This window comes from Argentina anserina, chromosome 6 (assembly GCF_933775445.1).
Source record: "Argentina anserina chromosome 6, drPotAnse1.1, whole genome shotgun sequence".
NCBI classification, from domain to species: domain Eukaryota; kingdom Viridiplantae; phylum Streptophyta; class Magnoliopsida; order Rosales; family Rosaceae; genus Argentina; species Argentina anserina.
In genome coordinates this window covers 28,987,553-29,010,378 of record NC_065877.1, presented here as the reverse complement: position 1 = coordinate 29,010,378, position 22,826 = coordinate 28,987,553, and the positions used below count along the sequence as shown (strand labels likewise).

The following is a 22,826-nucleotide window of genomic DNA, read 5'->3' as shown; positions in this document are numbered from 1 at the left end:
AAACCTTCTTGCCTCCATTGTAAGATCTTATCCAATGAATATCAAACTTGTCTAATTTATCTTGTTTCAATTCCCTTTAATTTCCTGCTTTAATTTCAAATGTTGATTTAATTTCCTCTTTCAAATCCCTTGATGGATTCGTATCCTATCAAAAGGGCTACATAAGAGGAAAGATCCCTAGTGATAAAGGTTGAAACATGTTGAAGTCCTTCTATTTTAACTTTACCTTGTTCACAATGTCTGAATTGTTCAACTGTTCTAATGTCTTAATTGATATCCAAGCAGAGCTCAGGCGTGGATTTGCAAACAGGGCTATTTCCTTTAAAACAGATTAAAGCTGCTACAAAAAACTTCGATGCAGAAAAACAAACTTGGTGAGGGCGGCTTTGGATCGGTCTATAAGGTAACAAATTGCTTCTTTTTATGTTCTACCATCTGAGTAGTTCATTTTTTTTCTGTTTATCAGTTGATTGAGCATAGGAATGTGTAGATCCCACTAATTATACTCTAATTTTTGAATAGGGTCTTTTAGCAGACGGCACAATAATTGCAGTGTAGCAGCTATCCTCGAAATCAAAGCAAGGAAATCGAGAATATGTCAATGATTTCTGCATTGCAACATCCGAACCTTGTGAAGCTGTACAGATGTTGTGTTGAAGGAAACCACATGCTGCTGATTTATGGTTTTCTGGAATTATCAACTGCAAGTCCTTAATTTGTACGTTTATCAACCAATTTTATGGTTTTGCAGTCCTTAATTATTAATACGGTTTTCTGGAAACATTAAATTATATGAAAGCTATTATGCATATGTACGTTTTATAATTCTTATGAACTTTTCATTTTGGTTTCCTTTCACCATTAGTTCCTTGTCTCAAATTGGTTTCATATGAGGCTTATGTTCTGCAAGAGAGGGGGAGTCTATTGGAGTTGGTTGATCCAGCCTTGGGTTCAGAATATTCATCAGAGGAGACAATGGTTATGCTAAATGTTGCTCTCCTGTGCACCAGTGCCTCTCCTACTCTAAGGCCTAAAATGTCCCAAGTTGTGAGCATGCTTGAAGGAAGAACAGAAGTCCAAGAGCTTATCAGCTCAGCCGTTATCTCAAGCACAAGGCCATCAGAAAGCACTTCTGGGGAGAATCCAAGCCTTACTCAAAGCATGTCAATTAACAGTTCATGTACCGCTTAATGACAGAATCTTCAGTGTCTTTATTCTAGCATTCGATCTAATAATTGTATTAGCTGAATCATAGGTTTAGATTGATATGGTATATTGCAAAACTGATGTTCTAGTTTCCTATATATTGGAAACTCTGTAATTGATAGAATCAATATATTTCACTTTCTACATGGTATCAATAGTCCAGGGTTAATCTCTATTCAATCGTGTCTTCGTTCCTGGTTTCCTCTTTCTCCTATTCTCTCTTCTATTCGATCTTCCATAAAACATTCCAGAGAAGAGTGATTGGGAATAAAACAATCCATGCTCGACTCCTCCTGTATATATTGATATATCTTATGATTCTTATCCGATAAATACATGTCATTAACAGAAAGATATGGATTGGTTACACAGAATATGAACGCCTATCATTAAGAACAATGATAACATCATTAAGAACATTATCAGTTGGAGGACTCCTAGGTCCTAGCTTAATCAGGACTCCTGCAGACGCATTGGAATTAAATTTGACCCATTAGCAACATCAAGAAGCTTAATGCTAGAACACTCAAATTTCCACCTAGGCCCTTCATTTGCACACTTTTTTTTTTGTTACAACTGGGACCTAAGAGGCCCAAACAAAAAGAACAAGCAATTTAAAGGTTGACGCAAACATCATTAATTCTAACTCTAGTAATACCAGCTAAATCATCAAGATAGGCCTGAGTAGCATGAACATGAGGGTCTTCAAAGACAATTAAACCCAAGTCATGAGAAATGTTGTTTTTAACTAAGACATCTGCAACCATGTTGCATTCTGTGAAGATATGAGTAAGCTTGATGTTCTACATTTTGGAGATCATAGAGGCACAACTAGCAAGAAGAGAACCAAGATGGTGCATACAAAAATTGTCTTTTTGCATGAGTTGAATCAAGACAATCGAATCTTATTCAATTTCCACATTACTAACATTACCATTGTAGTGATTGGATATAAGTTTGAGACCATACAACAGACCCTAAGCCTCTGCATCCAAGATTTCACCAATGCCAAGATTCATTTGAAAAGTCCTAGACCCAATTCCCAAACTGATCTCTCAAGACACCTCCAACACCAATTTTCCCCGAGCAACAACCAGCGGTGGACGCACATGGGGTCAGTGAGGGCAGCTGCCCCCACTTAGTTTCGACATCTGGAAACTGACCAGTTTTTTTTTTGATAATATATATGATTGTATGACCGTATTGGGCTATTAGGGGTTAGGGGTCAACCGACGATACCAAGTTACCAACTCTCTTTAATATAATTGTGGAAGGATATAATTTATCTATAATAAAATGTCAACCAAAAGATCACCAAAACCTTCCTTTTCATATTGTGTCTTTCTTGTAGGACTCCAAGTCCCAAGTCACCAAAAGTTATGTTTCTCGATAAAAAGAAGCAACCTTGCTCTAATACAGAATAGAAAGAAAAGCAACTAAAATCGAATTTGAATGTTGGTAGAGTTCATTCTCCGATCAAATCAAGTTATTCAACCTGTTTGATATGCAGGTTTGTTCTTTCTTCATCTCCTCTGTTTTCTTCCTGTAATGGTGAATTGATTCACTTTAATCTTTACTTAAATTACAGATTTGAAAGATTATAGAAGATGAAGAGATTCTTAAAAAGAAAATCATCAGATTTGTCTTCCCCAATTATACAAACTAAAAGATCAAAACATAGTTGTATTGAAATTGACTTGGGTGATCTTCCTTCTGATCTTGGATTAAGGATTAAAATGTCAGAGTATCATCTTGATTTCAGGGATAAAATACGAAGGGAATATTTGTTAAGAGGCCCATGTCAACCTAAAGATCAATTATTTATCCAAACACATAAAAGAGAAAACAAACGGAGGCTTGTTTGTGCTTGGTTAGATGAATTCTCAAATTGGTTAGAGTATAGCGTCTCTAAAAATGCAATTGTTGACATAGGCTTATGCTCAGCCATAATCATCGTAACTATTAGCACACTAAGGCTCATAAGTAACCCAGCCCCGCAGTACCAGCAGAAAGTTAGCCACACCAGCTGTGTAACGAGCCGCCCCGCGGCAAAAGCCGACTACGGGCGCGTCCTCACACGCATCTCAAAGGGAGCTCCAGAGAACACCTTAACTAGACTTAGTCTCACATTGGAAGATGAGTGAATGATCTACCTCAACTCAACTATAAAAGGTCAAACCCTTGACCTCATAAGGTAGGCAAACTAAACCACTCATTGTTACTCTGCATAAATTACCACCGACATGACTTAAGCATCGGAGAGTTGAAGACCACGCCGCCGTGGTCTCCACTCTGACGATTCGTGCTACTTGTGACATGAACAAGAACAAGGAGCACGGTGTATCTTGTGAACGAATAGTGAAGCGTATTGTCACAACGCAGTACACTATATTAACAACAACATTTTGTTTATGTTTATTTGCTTATTACTTTGTCACTAGTACTTCCTGTTGCAACAACCATAGTTGAAAGAGCTTTCTCTGTCATGAATACTGTGAAGAATCGAATCTGTAATCGTATGGGAGACCGGTGTATGAATGATTGTTTAGTTGTAAATCTTGAGAATGATATATTCAATTCCATTGATAATGAGTCTATTATTCAGCGGTTTCATAAGATGACACCTCGTAGATGATAGAGTGATAATTAAAACGTCTATAATAAACCTTGTAAAATATCATCATTAGTATAGAATAAGTATGGATCGTTCTTTCCAGAGAATTGAAGGGAACTCTAAACTTTTAGTGTTAACAAATAATGGGGAGTTTGAGAATGATTATTAACTACTAAAATAAAATTTAAAATACTATTTACATGATCGACTTCTCTTAAACCAAATTTACCATTACACCACATAATTACAAGTTCGAACCTATCATGCATTCTAATTCGACCAATTACATACTTTTTAAACACCAATACAATAAGAGTCTTAGGAGATCATCTAATCATGCAAGATTTCAATTAACATTTAGATTGACTTAGAGCCTAATCTAAATTTGCATGCAATCGAATTCAATAACACTTAGAGTAGAAATCAAACAAGATTACATTTAACCACCAAATCTTTATTGGAGACATGTTTCATGTATGACGTCACCCACCATGGTTTCACATGCAAATTTCCAGAATTTTTACCACTTATAATCAACACAAACCCAACCTACTTAGGGCATGATTCAATTTGTGTCAATATTGTTGATGCATCTAGCACTCAAACACAATCTTAAGGACTGCATCCAAGCACTAAATTCATATGTACATATCTGAAAATTATCTAAAAGTATGAGAAAAATGATTAGAACACAACAATAGAAATACAAACTCATTAATTATAAGAAACCATCAATTCGGCAAAGATCCAAAAATCCAATAAAATAATTTGAAAATTTCGATTCTTAATACAAAACAATAATCCCACACAAACATCATACTATAATCTTCATAGACAAAGTATTGTAGAAAATCAAAAACGAACAAACTCATGGAGATGAGTTGCGAGAATCACACGTTGTAGGAACCTTGGAGGTGCGTCTTCAATGGTGATTTTGGTGGAGATGGAATTGGTATATGGGAGAGAATGACTTGCTGTTTTGGTGAAGAATGTTTGAGGTAGTATTTTGGTAGTTGACTCTTGAATGCAAATGAGAAGTGATATTATTTGAGAAGTGAAGCTATTCATATATAGAGAAAAGATGGAGTGTTTGAACTTGCTTCTTTTTTCTTATAATAATGTCATGTTTTATTTCCTAAATCATGTCATGTTTTATTCCCTAAACCATGCCATGTTTTATTCATTTAATGTTTATCTTCTATTTAATTGTTGCATGACTTGTTGTTGATAGAACTCCATGTGCATGGTTTCTCCTTATTTTCCTCCAATATTATTTCTTAAATCCAATATGAAAATAAGAAAATAAAATCATAAGTAAGAGATAATTAGTTTCGAAACCTAACAATGATTCCTAGTGCAAGAATGACTCTCAAAATATCGCTAATGCGACCAAAACGTAGAAAGATGAAGATTCATAATCCAACTAGGTTTCCTAGTCCTACAAGGATTCGTACTCAAAGTATGACTATAGACCAATTATGCGTTTTTAACTCATGTAGCACAAAAATGCATCAAATACCGCCCAAGACTCTTACTACAACTGAATGACTCAATAATACAACAATAAGGGCTAAGCAAAGTACAAATTGAGGTAAAAACATGTTAAGAACGTCGCACAAAGTGCTACTATTAGTAGAGGACAATTGTAGATGATTCAAAGTAGTCCACCTTTTGTTTCTTACTATTCTAGTGTTGTGCTTAGTTGAATCTTTTGTGCTATGTATTGAAGTTTATTTTTACAAGTTGAAAGGCAGAGAATGCTGGTATGGTTTAGGGATCTTTTACAACTTGTATGAATTGATAATTTTGAATTGTAAAGTTCATCTCTGTCCAGGTTCATCTTTTTTTATTTATTTTTCCCCATACATGAAACTTTGTGCGTCCGCCACTGGCAACAACTACGAGTGTCATCCAATGTTTTAAAAAACCAGCATCAAAGTTCGTCTGATGCTTAAAAAGCTTAAAGCTACTTATAAAATGCCTCTGTTTTTTTGTCTAGGCAGTAAGGCTTAAAAAACTTACATCTTTCACGCTTATAGCTACGTTTTTCACGTCTTTTACTACGCCTTAGAAAATAAACTTTTTAGATATATTTTTATATTAATATATATATATATTGTGTTTTAAATTGATGAAAACTATCTAATAAGTTGGGATTATAAATTTCATTATATCTAAATGTAATATATTGGTAAGTTTTCATGTATATATGTATAATTTGTATGTATATAATCATCAATTCATATTTAACTACTAATTTTTTTATAACATAAGGCTTACACATTATGCACCTCAAGTTTTAAGATTCAAAACTCTAAAAAAAACGTGTTAGGTGCGCATTCGCTTTTTTAAAACATTTGTGTCATCAATGTTCAATTTAAAGCAATGTGCAGGGGGCCTAGACCAAGAAAGCATGCTGTAACATATTTGCACTCAACATTTAGGTTTGGAAATTTGAGTTCGAAAAAGTTTTAAGGGTATATATATATAGTCCATATCCATAGTGAACCTTCCATATGAAATAACAGAGTAAAGTTCTAATTTTAGCACACTTTTCGGTCAAATTTTTTCATCACAAGTGATTCAATATTTAGGTATGCTATTCAAGATCATCTCTGCAAAATTTCATCCAATTCAGTTATTGTTAAAGTACTGAAATTAGATTAATGAACAAATTAAATCTGTTTAATGTAAACCATTCATGTAAATCTCAATTTTGAAAGCTCAAACTATTGTCAAATTGAATGAAATTTTACAGAGATAATATTGAATAACATACCTAAATATTAATTCACTTATGATAAAAAATTTGACCGAAAAGTGTGCTAAAATTGGAACTTCAGTATGTAATTTCAGAGTAAAGGTTCACTATGGATAGAGATTGTATATATATATATATACATGGCTCTTCAGGTGCAGACGTCCCGATTTCGGCGACGGTAGACCGCGACGGCGCGACGGACCAATACAGCTGCACTACCCACCTCTCGGCGATCTCGTCTGTGTCGGCCGGAGCTCAATCGGCGACACACGACGGCCGAAATCTGCAAAAATCTGTGATGCACGGATACGTGGGAAAATTTGAATGCCCGTATCGTACCCGTATCCGATACGGGTACAGAATGGATACGCTACATTTACGTATCATTGGCTAAAAATACGCACCCACAATATGTAGTGTATAGTCAACTCACCAGATACGGTCAAAATACGTTCTGGATACGTTTAGGGTATAATTATTATTGCCACGTTAAAAAACTCAGAAAACCTAGATCTAATCCTCCAAGATCTATTGTGAAAATGAAGTAGTAGATCTTTGACAGAAGAGTAGCAACACACAATTTGGATTCTCAAATCATGAAACACTCAGATAAAACAAAATCACTATAAAACCAGAATATAAACCATGCTTTGTAGAGACAAGAAAACAACTTTGAACCCTTGTCTGTGTTCAATAATAAAAACCCATCAAAACGATATGTGAGAAATCTAATCTCTACCACCATCTTTAACTACCTGCAACCCTCTTTAAATCAAGCGTTTGTCACAACTCCCACTCAATCATCCCTTCAATTTTGCCATTCCTACAAGGTCTAAAGCAAACAAAATCAAGACCACGATAGATACCAACCTTAATTGTAATCTAGATGAAACCCGAAAGTAATCTTCCTCTGAAATCCAAAATCTTCTTTCCCAGGCTTTCTCCCTCTTCTTCTTCTTTCTTTTCCTTCCAGTCCCCTCTTCCTCTTTGTTTTTCCTCCCCTCCCCTTTTTTTTTCTCTTTCTTTTCCTCTCCCTCTTTCCTCCAGTACCCCTCTCCTAAATTAACTTAGGGCTAAACAAAACTTATGCTCAGTGGGCTTTTCCCAAGCCGCCACCACGTGGATCGTGCATACTAACCAAAACAACACTACCAATTCTAATTAAAAAAAAACATAGGTGAACCAATAAAATAAATAATTAAACTGAATATTAAAGAAAAAATATATTAAAAAAATTATATTATTTTACAAAACGTATCCAAAACACTACATTTTAAAAAATAACGTATCCCGTGTCATGCCGTATCCGTATCCCGTACCCGTATCCGTACTTGTGCATCATAGTCCGGACCTACGTAACCAAGAACGCCTATATATATATTGGTTATTTTTGTGATCATTGGTTAGTACAATAGCATTTGATGTACGATTACTTCAGAGTAGATTGGTTTTTGTTGGTTCTGTGTTAATCTTTGTCTTTGCATTTTTCAGGTGGGTCAGTAAACTCATCAGAAAAAGACATGACTCTTCTGTTACAAGTGTTGCTTGGCATCCCAATAATGTATGTATTTTCTCCGTACCCAGTGTTTCATGCGCTTCTTGTATATAGTTACATGTTTATAGATTGACACCAACCTATTGAGGAAAGGTTCACGCCAAAAATCAAGTTTCTGAGCAGATTTCACCCTCGCGGGTCGCTGATGGAGCTCCGACTGACACATACTGGATCACCGAGAGGTGCGGAGTGCGCCTGTCGTGGTCCGTCCCGCTATTGCAGTATGTGATCACCGAAATCGTCGAATCCGTACCTTACATAAGGTACAGACGTCCGCACCCGAAAATTCTGATCGATATTATAATTTAGAAATTTGTTTGGGGCATACCCCAAGAATGCCAAGTTTGTTTTGAAAGAAACATTGGATCTGATATGAAGCTCCAGATCTCTGAAATTCACATGCTCCAAGTTTAAGCATTGAATCTTTAAACTTGTTTTACTTCAATTCCCAAGTCTTGAAAGCCCCAAGTCTTGAAACACTAGTTTAACTATCATCCCAGAATCTGCTTAAAGCTTCAAATTTTCTGAAGCAATGGCCGCCGTCGAAGTGCACCGTTTTGCTGAGTGCATCACTTGCCATGCTTGGAGCCCTGATCGCTCAAGTAATGTTCTTGGGTTTTGGTTTCTGATCATTGGTTTCTCTTTTAGTTTATTGGAATTTATAAAGCCTGAAGCTTTACTATTGTCTGGTAATTGATGTAGTTTAAAGATCCAAGTTTGATTGAACAATATTTGATGTTGGCTTTTTTTGTAGTGCTGGCATTTTGCCCAAATAACAATGAAGTTCACATCTATACACTGATGCAATCCAAATGGGAAAAGCTGCATGTTCTCCAGAAGGTACTGTGTTTCAGACTAATGGGCTTGCCATGATTGTTGATGAAGTTCAGTTATAATGTGATATTTCAATGCAAACTCAATAGAAATGGGAGGGAAGAGAATTTATGAGAGAGTTGTAACTTGGCGAAATGAGATACTGTTGGGGCAATCAGAAAGTAGTTCTAGTAGTAATGTAAATGTATGGAATTTATTAAGAGAATTACTTGGAGATGTCAAGGTTTTTGATAAACCTCCCTCCCTGTAATGTATGATACTTGCTAAGTAATACAAATCTGATGGCTTCCTGGAGTTTCCTGCCCTCCAACTTATGCAAGCATCTAGGTGGATGTGCTGTTAAGGCTCTTTTGTTTCTCAGTTATTGATGCTTCTTTTGTATTCCTTTTGCTCTTTTTTCTGTCTTTGGTATATCTTATCTGTAGTCAAAAAGTGAAATTGTCAAGGCTAGAATTTGTTTATGAGATAGTGTGTGTGTGTGCGTGTGTGTGTATATATATATATATATATATATATATATATATATATATATTTGATTGTACAGTTTGATCTCTTTAACAGCAAATTTGTTTTTTTTTTCAGTTTTAATTTGGGGGTCTGTTTTGCATTTTCAACCTCCACACTTGATGAGGAATTGATGATACAGTTCCCTGCATGAAGGATATTATTAGTCAAAGTCTCATCGAAAAGCTAGCAATATTGTGGGTGGTGTGGATGGAGAACAATAGGATTATAGGAGGATTATTGAGGGAGGAAGGGATGAAGAGGCGGGAGGAGGGGAGTGCGGCTGTGCTGGTCGGCGCCGTCGTTGTGCGTCGCCGGTAGCCGGAATGACCGAATCCAGACCGTCCGGACCCTATATAGCATGGATACGGGAAAACTAGATATGTCCGTATCGTACCCGTGTCGGATACGGGTACGGTATGGATACGCCATATACACGTATCCATGGATGAAGAAACGTATCTTGACTATGCAGTGCAAAGTCAACCCAACGGATACGGTTCGGATACGATTTGGATACGTTTTAGGGTATAATCATCATTTTAACGTTAAAAATCAGTAAAACCTAATCTATAACCATTCAGCCGCACATTCTCTCCATCTCCAATAATAGATACCGAGAGTTGAACCCAGACTAGAGGGAGGTGAACCCAGACTAGAGGCTTTATTGCATTTCACGCGCCACACTCACTCTACTTCTCGGGTCTCCGGAACTCGCTTCGCCTCAACCATTGAGCCGCTGACCACATTCGCCTGAGAGATTGCATTGCTGGAAATGAGAGTTGGAGGAGGAGGAGTAGGGCCGACGATTGGAATTTAGAGCTGGCGACATTTATTGATTAGGTTTGCGGAAATGGCGTGAGGTTAGAGTAAATGCGAGTGTGTGTTTGAGAGAGAGTTGATTGAAGTACCGAGCGAGCATTGGTGTGATTGATTTGATTGGTTTGGAATTGAGAGAGAGGGAGAGGGATGGAGTCTAGGATGGATCAGTATGAGCTGATGGAGCAGATCAGGCGGGGAGCTTTCGGAGCTGCGATTTTGGTGCATCACAAGGCCGAGAGGAAGAAGTGAGCTTTGAGCTTGAATGTTTGTGTAATGCTGAGGGTTTTAGGTGGGGAGGTTTGATTGTGTGTAATGCTGATTTGGTGTTTGATGTGTTTTTCAGGTATGTGTTGAAGAAGATCTGGCTTGCCGGAGATCGGCTCATCAGGAGGTGTGCTTTCGAGTTCAATACTTTGACTTCCAGTTCTTGATATAGTTTTGCTGCTTGTTTAATATATATATATATATATATATATATATATATATTAAATATTATTTTAAAAAACGTATCCAAAACGCTACGTACTTAAAAAAACGAATCCCCGCATCATGCCGTACCCGTATCCGTGTCCCGTACCCGTAATGGTGTATCATAGGTTCACGGTAGTAATTGAAAACATGATAGTTGCAACCCCCTTGCGGTGCATGTGGGTTGGGGAAACATCATGCACATTGGATAACACACTTGTCACCGAAATGGTGGGAGATTTGGGTTACGGGTCTCTCATCGTCAAGAAGTTACTTGTAGGACGTCAATCCTTTATATTTCTTTTCCGGTTGAATTTTATCTATAGAACTGGGGGGTTCAGTTTGCATTACAGAACTGTCTCTCAGTAATAAAAAAGGCGAATGAAGTCCACACACTCCCATTTGCTCTTTGATTTATAAAACTCCCAGATTTCCCCTACCATCTTTCTATATTTTCTTTGCCATTGATTGTATGCCAGTGTTGGACAGACAACTCCCTCTTTCTCTACATCGTCTTTCTCTTCGCAAATCAAGAATTTCCGGTTCACCTACTGGCTTCAAAACTCGATTTCATACGATAACAACGAAGATTATACGAAGTGTTTAGCTGCAGAAATTATTGGCATTGTGTGTTTGATTCATTCATCCAGCAAGCAAAGTCTTCTTGCCGTGCCATGATCCCCACAGTCACAATCATGAACCTTTCTGGGCTCATTTCCTTCAAAACCATTGATTTGGACACAATTAGTGCCAGTGAAATCGCTGAAAAACAACCCAATTTCATCTGGAAGGATAGTCAATCTCCATTTGAATCTTAGTGGTTCAGTTCCATCGGATTTAAGCTCCGGCCAAATGATTCTTGTCCATGAATTCAAGTCGGATGAAATTGGCAACTGCCTAAGTGCACTAGTCCCAACATCTTCATTCTCCATAACACCGCCATTTTTCATATCACCAGCATTGCGAATCTTATTGGAAGAACAGGTCTGGCATCCAGAAACATAGTTCTTTAGAACTGATACAAGAGAGATGAAGAACCGGTGAGGGGTTTTTATGGAAGAAAAAGTAAACAGTGTGGTCTAAAAATTGGGACGTAAACTTCATTTCTCTTAAATCTTTTCTTTTGTTGTTTTAGTGTAGCAAAATAGCATAATTTATATGTTCAAGTTACATTGTTTATTTCTTTTATTTTACCTTCTGTGTAAAGTAGTTACTTTGATAGGCTTTCTTGATAGGCATTTTACTTTTGACAAATGTTTAATGTTTAATAGTTTATTATTAATGCTAAGAGTATAGGCATTTATTGTGTTTAACTACACGTACTCGGCTTATTTCTTACAGATTCTTCTAACAACAGCATCTACAGATGGAAAATGCCGAATATTTTCCACTTATATCAAGGTCGTCGATGAAAAGTATGTTACACATAGGTAGTTCATTTCTTGTGCTAATTTTGTTACATAAGAGTTTAATACTTGCGAATCCCCAGGGAATCAAAAGCAGGCTCGTCTTCAGATGCAAAGTTTGGAGAGGTGCAAATTCTATCCTTGAAATCATGTAATTTTTTGAAGTAATGTGTCTCGAACGTAAGCTCGTATAGGTGACAAGTGTTAATGCTTTTGTCCTTGATCCTTCCATTTTTCTCTATATGTAAATGATATTCTTTCTTGGCTTAGCCTCAATAGAATTTCTCATCATGAATAGTGCAACTGTTTTGTCAAAATAAATATGTTAAAGTTTAGCTAGTTCTTGAAAAAAAAAATAACTTGTATCTCATTTACTAGTTAAGGCAATACGTGTACGATGATTTGGTAGTGTTGTTTTCTGTCCTATTTTGCTTGTAATGGTTTGTTGTTTCAAACAACAACTCTGATAATTAGATTTTCGGAAACCAATGTTTTATTCTAATCTGCTTGGTATTCTTTAATATAATATAATTAGATTTTAAGGTATCATCCTTCAGTACAAGCCATAAATCAAGAACTGATGTTTGGTTTTGTTTTGGAGCCATATATTATGGAGCCACTTTATGTATGCATTTTTTTGAGATATTTCAAGCACACCTCACCTTTTATTATTTGGTTAAACAGCTAATTCTTCAGCTTGATATATTGTGTTGTTGGGCATTTGGTGTGAGGTGGTCACCAAGTGGAAACACCTTAGCATATGTAGGTCAGACATATGTTCTCTCTGCATACTTATTAGAAAGTTCTGTTTGGTTTAGCATATATTGATAGGTATCATTTCAATTACCAGTTTGCTGGCTGGCATTACTAGTTTTATTCTTATAATCTCTGTTTCTTGACTACTCAGGCCATAACTCTCTGATTTACTTTGTCGATGAGGTGGGACCTTCTCCTTTGGCTCAAAATGTTGTGTTCCATGATTTGCCTCTCCGTGATGTGGGTCAGCATCCTCTCTTGTTAACTTTATGGCACTATAGATATCCTCTCCATACATATTCAATCTAATTTTTCTATCTGAATAGAAGGGAATCTATGTGGCACATTTCAGGTCTTATTTCTTTCAGAGAGATTAGTCAATGGTGTGGGATTCGATTGCAACCCCATAGTTTTTGCAGCAGATGAAAGAGGAATATGGTAATATCTTTAGTTTTGATTAATTTTTGGCTCGATGGCCGTTGCATTTGAATAATAATACCGAAGTAGTAACTTTGTTTTCCTCTGTAGGAGCTTTATCAGATTTATTGGGGAAAGAAAGATTACATCTTCAGGTCCAAAATATGGTTCACAGGTACCTGGTTGATTATTTTGTGTTTGTAGTATAACGGCCTGTGTGGGTGTGCGAGAGAGTTTCACATTTCCCTGTAGTGGGATAATGTGGATCTTTTAAACTTATTAAAAGTGGGGAGTGATTTGGCACTCTACTTTTAACTGAAATGAGGACAAGGTTGACTAATGGAATGTGGAATTCCAAAGGACTCCCAAAAGAAAATGAATCTACAGTCTATTTCACTATATGGTGATCATATTCAATGGGGGTAGGGATGAACTCTTGGTGGCATTATCCTGAGTTGGTGACACAGGGATGTTAAATGATGGCACTGTCCTGAGTTGGTAACATGAATGCATTTGCTTTGTGCTGCTGATAAAAGCACGTAGAACAGGGCAAAGAGGATCAATCATAACTCTCATTACTGCACTACTTTAATTGGTGAGTGAACCTGTTCTGTCCTTAGTTAAGCATGTGCAAATTTTTGGAAAGCCTTAGTAGTTAAAAACATATTTATGCTCTGCTATGACATTAGTTTTTGGACCGTGTGTAGTTAATAGGGAGTATTTTACGGGGAACTTCAGTTTTCCCAAATATGGATGGATATTTCTACTGTGTATGAGCTGGTTGTCTTACGTGTTTTTTCTTACAGCTTTCTGGAGCATTTCGGACGCTATATGGCCAACCAAAACATGGATTGGGCAATGATACAAATGATCATTCAAGACCACAAGGAACCGTCCATGAGAACTTGCTGTTTCTGCTGTCAGACATTCCTTGTTTGGTATCCCAACTTCCGCTGGAATGTTATCCACGACCCACTCTACCTGTCCTAGACAAGTAATTGAGTGGATGAGCAACAACTGTGGGAGGATGTAGCGTTACATATATGAATCTGTTATATTTTGGTGTTAAATGTGTGACATGTTTTCTTGTAACTGTAGTTGTATTGTGCCGCTTGGAACTTCAGGGAGTTCTAAAGTAATGTGCTTCAGTACATCAGGTCAGTAAATTGATACAAAATTGGTTCCAATTGTTCATTTAACCCTATCTAATATATGGGGAAGTATCTTTCATTGCTCTTAACGCCTTTAGATGGATAACAGGATTGGATGGAAAAGACGAAAAGTTGTTTGTCAGAGTATTTTTAAACCTTCAACATAAACATGAAGTATATCGGAAATTTTCTCTGTATATTTGGTGTGTACGGGCAATTTGCAATATTTCTACAGAAGCCTAGGAGAAAAGCTAAAGATCTGGTGGTTTTACTTTTGTATACCTTGTGTGGTGGTTTTAGTTTTGTATACTGTGTATCACTCTGCCTGTACTGTATTGTATTGTCTTGTGTACTGACTGGCAAAAAAGAGTGAATGTTTAGAAAATTTTTGGTTCTATTTGTCTTGTCATTATCACTCCAAGCCATTGAATGCCTCTAGTCCTCTACAATGCTATCTGGTATGTTATAGCTAAATGCTCTTGTGGAATGCTGCGGACGATAAATTGGTCTAAAATTATTGTTCATTAGTGAACAGACTTGTCCCTGATGGATTGGTCTGTGAAATAATTGTTCACAAGTGAATAGACTTGTCCCTGTTCGTGCGTTTAGTGGAATGTGTGCAAGACATCCAGGAAAAAGAAAATATCACCACAGCACTGGTAATCTTATTTCCACAAGTAAATAGTAGAGTCCCAAGTTTTTGTGACATCTTGCCCGCCATTGGTAGTCTTTCCACAGAAAATAGCAGCTACAAGTGCCATCTGACAAGACTTTCTCCGCCGCTGATGGTCTTATTTCCTCCAAGAATTGCCATCTCACAAAACTTTTACGCCATTGGTAAGTCTTCTTTCCTCTTAAGAAGAAGATCGATGCTGAGGCATTCATGGGGACGATGACATCCATTTTGAGGTTAAAGGAGCCTGGCAATTCATTAGTGTGGCGCTTGATACAGGCTCAAGTTTGTTGTGGTCGGTGACTGCAAACATACGGTTCATGACAAAACCTGATAGCAAGTGGCTCTGCTAGCGGGTTTTGATAGCCTCTATGCTGCGTTCGGTTGAGGGTTTTGGCTTAAATCTTGCCCTAACCACTGAGGGGGCGACTATCACAAAAGCTTAAACTTTATATAAATTACTCGGCAAAATATATCACAAGAAACCACTAGAAGATATAAATACAATTAGACAGGAAGCTACGTACCAAGGATTCTGTGTGAAGCACTTTGACCTAGTGGGGGATTGATTAGCATTTAGAATTTTCACAAGTAGTAGTGATGATGCAATTGTTGAGTAGCAATGTCATCGAAAGAAAAACAAATGTAGTTCCTTAAGAGTGTTTTACGCTCACCCGTACTGTTTACATAGGTGATTGCATTGCGATCGATCTGATAGGTTTCCTAAATTTATAGTTTGGCTGATCCACTAAATCAACATTTAGACAAAAAATTTAGAGTAAATAATCCGAGGTTTTTCGATTCACATTATTATACAACGTCTCTGTTGGACACTTGGCACCAAATCAACGCTGTTATGTACGTACTTCTCGATAATTCATACTGAACACTTGCTTTGGGTTGTTTCTTGAAGCACACTAAGTCATCAGACTTATTATCATTACAGATGCCCTCTACACCATCATTTGTTAATTAATTGTTACCAAACACCGAATCATCTAACCAATCAAAGAAAGCACATACTGATCTTTAGAAACTTTCATGAGATTTATAACACTTCAAACCATTTCAACACGTACAAGAATGTACAAAAAACCAAGATCCTAATCTGTTTAATCTGTATGCTCACTTGCTCAGTAGGCGACTTCATTCTGGGGACCTAGAACTGATAAAGTACGGGGAAGTTAAACATACATAAGATTCTAGCGTGGCTACCAGTGAAATCGACCACTATGTCACTTCAGGTGCGTGTCGATGCCTTGGTGCTCCCTAATTTGTCAAACTGCATCTTAATTAACAGTGAGATTTGCCAAACTGCATCTTAATTAACAAAAGCAATGAGAATAAGCATGTGTTCCTTCAAGAACAAAGAGTCATATGGAGCATATATATCCCACTAAGGGATCCCTTCTTTGAGTCTTTTAAAAGGAATAGCTTAATCATCAACTTTTTGATGACATTTTCACATCTTTACCGTTCAACTTTTAGGGTCTAATGTGTAGATTAACTCTGTAAACTTTCAGCTAAAATGGTGATCGATAAGGTATCGAACTTGGAGAAATAAATAGACGCACTAAATTTGTCAAACCTAAACCGTTGATACTTATAATTTTAAATCCTAGTTTTGAATGTCTTAAACACCTCCATCTTTGCTGAAATTTTACCGAGCTGATCTACATATTGTAATCTAAATGTTGAACGGTGGAGATGTTGAAATGTGATCAAGAAGTTTGTCAAGTGACCTATCTCTTTAAAAGACCCAAAAAAAGAATCCCATAGTGGAAGACCCCTATCTGTTCCGGCAACCGGCCACGCGCAATAATGGCACGGATGGTACCAGCTGCACTTCCCCTCTCCCGGTGCTTCTGTCTGTGCTAGCTGGAACTCCAACATTGGCCTATGGCGGCCAGAATCTGGAAATTTTCGAAATCTACTCTCAAACTTAAAATTTTCAAAAGTTTTAAGATTCCGACAGCCGTGGGCCGGCGCTGGAGCTCCACCTGACACATACAGGAGCACCGAGAGGGGGGACTGTAGCCGACACTATCCGTGCTGTCGTTGTGCGTCGTCGGAACGGAGAAATCCGCAGCTGAGAAGTATTATATATATATATATATAGTCTATATCCAGAGTGAAGCTTCACTCTGAAAATTCAGAGTGAAGTTCCAATTTTGGCACACTTTTCAGTCAAATTTTTTCACCATAAAAAATTCAATATTTAGATATGTTATTCAAGATCATCTCTATAAATTTTCATCCAATTTGATAATGGTTTGAGCTTTTAAAATTGAGATTTACACGAATGCTTCACGTTGAACAGTTTTAATTCATTCATTGATTTAATCTAATTTCAATACCTTAAAGATGTCTGAATTAGGTGAAATTTTGTAGAGATGATCTTGAATAGCATACCTAAATATTAAATCGCTTATGGTGAAAAAAATTGACCGAAAAATGTATCAAAATTGGAACTTCACTCTGTAAATATTCAATCTCTAGTATCCTGTATCCTAAAAAATGCTATTAAGATTTACCTTCCCCTAATAATTTCCAACTCTTACAGAAATCAAGGTATGGAACTGTCAATTTTAGAGGGCAGATATAAAATCCAAATTCCCACTTCCAGATTCGTATATCCAAAGTGGATGGCCTAACAACTATATATAGAAAACAATCAATCCCAGGTTCCTAATGATACTGGCTATAGGACCATGACTAATCAATCACATTCTCACCAAGACAACAAAGAAACAATCAACCACAATATATATAACTTGTAATGAAAGCGATTTTTTGAATAAGAATAACGTTTCTTCAAACTGAGGAGAAGGATGAGTCCCAGATGATATATAGTTCCTATTTCTCGTAACCATGAATGCATTCACAATAGATATAAGTTCGGTGCGATACTGATTGATCACAACACTATTAAGTAGTAGTAAATTAAGCTAAAAATAAAAGGGCCATATGGCAAGTTCTTCCATGATCATCCAAGAACAAAAAAAATAAAAAATAAAAACGAATCATGTATTACTGAGGAACCTGTGTCTGTCCACCTCCTTTGCCGGAGATAAATGGGTGCTGCAGCAACTGTGCCGCCGACATTCTCTTCTGGGGGTCTCTTTGCAAACAGCAGGCAATGAAATGCTTCAACTCTGTGGAGGCAGTCTGAGGAGCTTCCGGAGGCTGACACATGCATATTGCCCAAACTAAGCTCGACCAGGATCCTTCTTTGTAGCGATCCACAGGAAAGGGGTACCGACCTGCGTAAAGTTCCAAGATGCTGACCCCAAAGCTCCAAATATCGCCGGCGTAAGCGTTGTACAGCTTGCCCTGATTGAGATCTGTGTTGATCCTCTCCGGGCACATGTATGCTACGTTTCCCACACACGAGTTCCAAGGGTCCATAGTCTTGGCCAAAACTCTTCCAACGAAATCAGCAATTTTGACTTCATTTCGAGTGTTGATCAAGAGATTAGCGGGCTTGATATCGCGGTGGGCGACGCGCCTACTGTGGAGATGGGCCAAGCCGGTGAGGATCTGCCTAGCCAAATTGGAAAGAGTTTTCTCGTTGTGGATGTGCTTGCCCTTTAACGAACCTCTGCTCATGAATTCTAGCAGCACATGTATCTCGCCGTTGTGATTGAACATGTTGTGGCACTTGACGACGTTAGGGTTATCAACTTCGCGGAGAACTTGGACCTCTTCGAAGATCTGACACAAGACAGAGTCCTCGTGGTCGGAGCAGATTACTTTCAAGGCGTAAAGCCGGCCGCTCGGCTTGTGAATGACTTTGTAGACCGTGGCGCCGCAGGCTCCCCTTTCCATCAGTCTTTGCAACTGCTCTAAATCAGAGAAGTTGATCAGGAGTGACTCCGATACCGGCAGACCCAAGCTGGGAACCGGACAATGAGGTTCGAATATGGGAATTTCGTCCATAGAGAAACATTTACCATGTTTGACTGGGTGTATCCTATTACAGGCCGAAGATGACCGCCAAGACGTCGTCAACCTAGTTTCACGGAGCCGAGCCGAACGGCTTCTGATGCAGTTGACCTCCCCCTCCGGCTCCAAGACGTTGATCAGAAATTCCTCCGGCGTAGCCGAGGTAGGACTCAACCGGGGAGCAGGTTGGGGTACGGGACGGTGGTGTATCCTATCACAGGCCGAAGATGACCGCGTCGTCAACCTAGTTTCACGGCGCCGAGCCGAACGGCTTCTGATGCAATTGATCGCCCCCTCCGGCTCCAAGACTTTGATCAGAAGTTCCTCCGGCGGAGCCGAGGTAGGACCCAACCGGGGAGCAGGTTGGGGTACGGGACGGTGGTGTATCCTATTACAGGCCGAAGATGACCGCCAAGACGTCGTCAACCTAGTTTCATGGAGCCGAGCCGAACGGCTTCTGATGCAATTGATCGCCCCCTCCGGCTCCAAGACGTTGATCAGAAGTTCCTCCGGCGGAGCCGAGGTAGGACCCAACCGGGGAGCAGGTTGGGGTACGGGACGGTGGTACATCGAGAACATGCTACGAAGCTTGTTACCAATCTTTGTCCAGCGAGTAGGTTTAGAACTTGAAGGTGACTTCGACATAGGCATTATTGCGTAATCAACTTTCGATTAGTTAATCACTTCTTAGTACGCTCTTTGTATAGATTACTGTTTAAGAAACATAGGTTCTATGTATAGCTAATCAACTTCTTTTATAGCGCAAATACGTAAGCCCTCGATCTTTGTTTCGTCAAAACAAACGAAACATGCTGTTTGATCAACAAGAAAGTAATTACTAATTACTAGTCTTATTCATGAAGGAGAACGACACTAATTAAACTAAGAAAATAAATGACCAGTCGATGATGATAGACTCCAAAATAAAGCGAATTAAGGCCACGACCAAGACTGATGCATTAAAAGGTAAACCAGCAATGATCAATGGAACCGGAAAATAGAAACGCTAATCAAACTAGTAATTCAAGTCAAAGAAACTTAATCACATGCCTACGAATTAAACACGGTTCTAGGCTTCTCTAGAAGTCGTAAAAAGGCAAAAAAGAAAACCAACGTGTATTTAAACCGGTCATAAATTCCGTACAGAGCAACGTCAGTAGGGACCGGAAAAATGCACACATCATTCAATGATTTCAATCTGGAACGTCGAAGTCCACACAGTAGGGCTGAATTTGGTTCTATACATAGAGATACATCATACATGTACGTATGTGCTAATGAAAGTGACAGGTTACTTGAATGCACAATGAGTGACTTTGATTTGCGCCTTTTAAACCAAATGCGCGTTTTTATAAAAACAATAGTTCCATTAAACCAGTCAGAAGACATTTACAACATAAGTTGTGGCACAAACGCCTATAAATGACAGACAAATAAAAGCGCAAAAAAAAATCTAAAACTACTAATTACAAACCGAGTATTCCATGAAATTTCTATAAAAAATAATACTATCACCTAAGGACCTCAATTGATGTGTAACAAATAATGTCAAGAGTTAAATGGAAGGATTAATTATACCTAGTATAATTAAGTAAGAGCCAAAGGGATATCCACAGAGCTACATTTCACTCATCCAGCAAACCCTCGTTGAGGCAGTGGAAGAACAACTTATGAGGCACGAGTACGGGTACGTGACACGGGATCCGAGTACGACATGATACAAGATACATATTTTTCTAAAATGTAGTGTTTTAGATACGTTTTATAAAATAATTTTTAATATACATATAATAAATTCTAAAATTCGATCAAACAAGCAATTAGAACACCTAAATCTCATCAATTTTACAATAAACATAAGTTCATGAATTAAATACGTAATCCAAATCAATCAATCCATGCCTACAATTTGAGTAAGACCCAATATGAAGACTAGTTCTTCTACTTCATATGTCATAACCTACAATTTCCTACCTGAAATCCTGATATTACAAACATGCAAATTCTACTGATGAAAGATTGAAATCCAGATTGAAAGATTAAAAGGTTGAAAACGTACCGGAAGAGGTCGGACTAGGCCGCATGGGTTGTTGGAAAAGTTAGTCGACTCCTAAATCCTCAGACCGTGAAATGATGCCATTTCTTTTTCCCAATTTTGATCTTCGTTCTCTCACCACCGCTTTCTTCACCGATCGTCCCAACTTCACCCCAACCCGAATCCTCGAACCGCTTCGCGTCTCCGCCCGCCACACCCCGACTACTACCTCCACCGACGTAGCCTTCGTTTTAAACAAAACAACCGACCCACGGTGGTCGGTTTGTACTGCCGACGAGCTTCACTACGTCGACGTTCCTGACTATGTTTGGAACCTCACTCTCTGGCGCACCTTCCCTCTGACTTCGATGGTTGTTGGCCTTTCTGGGAGACGAGCGTCGTTCTCTGTCTTTGAAATCAAAGTAATATGACTTTAACTCTGAGTAGGTTTTATCAAGTTTTTAAGTTTTTAACGTGACAAATGACAAATATACCCCCAATATGTATCCAAAACGTACTCTAACTGTATCCACAAAATTGACTATTTACTACATAGTTTGGGTGCGTATTTTCATCTAAGGATACATGTATATAGTGTATCAGGCTCGTACCCGTATCTAATACGAGTACAATACATGCATTCCTCTTTTATAACGTATCGGTGCATCATAGAGAACAACACCCGGAGCAGGTAGACCAGGCTTCTTGCTCGGCTTAGGAGTCTTATTTCGACTACCCAAGAGCCGCCCACCTTTCTTTTTTGGCGATGGTAACACCTCAAATTTTGCCTCCTCCCTAAGCTTCCTTCACCTTGCAGTTGCTAAGAAAGCTCTAAGCCTAGCATGTAGCCCAACAGTGGGAGGACTCCCCGGCCCAACAAGCCCAGGCCCTGCCTCAGCCGAAATGCCCCTTCGGTCAACCCTACTTTGAAACTAGGCAAGTATATAAATACCGCTAAATTATACAAACGATTACCATTCGATCAAGACGACTGAAATAGATTAGGGCGGTCAATTGAAACTCATCCCTTGTTAGCTAAACACGCTAACACATGAATTTGACTACGAGTGTAGCTTGTGATGTGGCACGAAGAATTTTTTTGGGTCTTAATTAGGTTATGCTTGGGCCTTTGGATATATGCAAAAGTCCTAGGTCCTCCTGAAATCTAAATCCACTCGATGCAACTCAAGTTCATCTTGTTTTTGGTTCATTTTTTTAGTTCTTTTCATTCTTAAGATTCATGAGTCTAGTTTGAACTTAATATTGTACTCGATAGAACGATGAATTGAATATTACATTTGTATATTAGATGTCAAGACCTAATGTTAAAAACAAAAAATATAAACGCACGCACGAGTACATATCGAGCGTGCAGGAAGGCTAGTCTGCAATTAAGCATTTGATGAGCTTCACACCGGAATCTCTCAAGTCTCGTTGATATAGTGTACCATACCTTGAACTCTTGAAGAAAAGAAATGGCCGGGTCGAGTAGCGGGTAATCTTCCTCACTAATCTTGTGTAAGTAACAAAACGGAAAATAAGTAGCGTTACTTCAACTTGAATAGGTAATGTTCCAAGTAAAAAGATACAGTGGTAAGATATTGATTATTGCTCTTAAATTGATTGATTTCATATACAGATTACAATGGTATATATAGCCTAATTCACACTAATCACTC

The 22,826-nt window shown here is 38.1% G+C and overlaps 2 protein-coding genes and 2 long non-coding RNA genes across 4 annotated transcripts; 3 read left to right on the top strand and 1 right to left on the bottom strand.

Moving 5' to 3' along the window:
* Positions 1–41: 41 nt before the first annotated feature.
* LOC126799677 (uncharacterized) lies at positions 42–976 on the top strand. Its single transcript, XR_007672644.1, has 3 exons — positions 42–189; positions 286–403; positions 523–976. It is a non-coding gene; the product is annotated as an uncharacterized LOC126799677 (long non-coding RNA).
* On the top strand, positions 976–14,523 carry LOC126797223 (actin-related protein 2/3 complex subunit 1B-like). Its single transcript, XM_050523888.1, has 11 exons — positions 976–1,180; positions 7,926–7,983; positions 8,073–8,142; positions 12,106–12,179; positions 12,254–12,296; positions 12,855–12,936; positions 13,078–13,166; positions 13,279–13,364; positions 13,455–13,518; positions 14,150–14,337; positions 14,442–14,523. Exons 1-11 carry the CDS (start codon positions 976–978, stop codon positions 14,506–14,508), a joined length of 1,026 nt encoding a protein of 341 aa, XP_050379845.1. The 3' UTR covers positions 14,509–14,523.
* On the top strand, positions 8,458–9,797 carry LOC126799675 (uncharacterized). The gene is made up of 3 exons (XR_007672643.1): positions 8,458–8,738; positions 8,891–8,976; positions 9,553–9,797. It is a non-coding gene; the product is annotated as an uncharacterized LOC126799675 (long non-coding RNA).
* Positions 14,524–18,015: 3,492 nt separating the features above from the next.
* LOC126799671 (mitogen-activated protein kinase kinase 5-like) lies at positions 18,016–19,945 on the bottom strand. Its single transcript, XM_050526918.1, has one exon. It carries the CDS (start codon positions 19,761–19,763, stop codon positions 18,198–18,200), a length of 1,566 nt encoding a protein of 521 aa, XP_050382875.1. The 5' UTR covers positions 19,764–19,945; the 3' UTR covers positions 18,016–18,197.
* Positions 19,946–22,826: the final 2,881 nt, after the last annotated feature.

Bases quoted from the DNA above. Each gene is read 5' to 3' on its own strand.
- LOC126797223 (XM_050523888.1), top strand. From the start codon at position 976: ATGGTTATGCTAAATGTTGCTCTCCTGTGCACCAGTGCCTCTCCTACT. The intron at 13,167-13,278 runs GTGGGTCAGCAT...GGCACATTTCAG, and splicing joins ATGATTTGCCTCTCCGTGAT to GTCTTATTTCTTTCAGAGAG. The intron at 13,365-13,454 runs GTAATATCTTTA...TTTCCTCTGTAG, and splicing joins GCAGATGAAAGAGGAATATG to GAGCTTTATCAGATTTATTG.
- LOC126799671 (XM_050526918.1), bottom strand. From the start codon at position 19,763: ATGCCTATGTCGAAGTCACCTTCAAGTTCTAAACCTACTCGCTGGACA.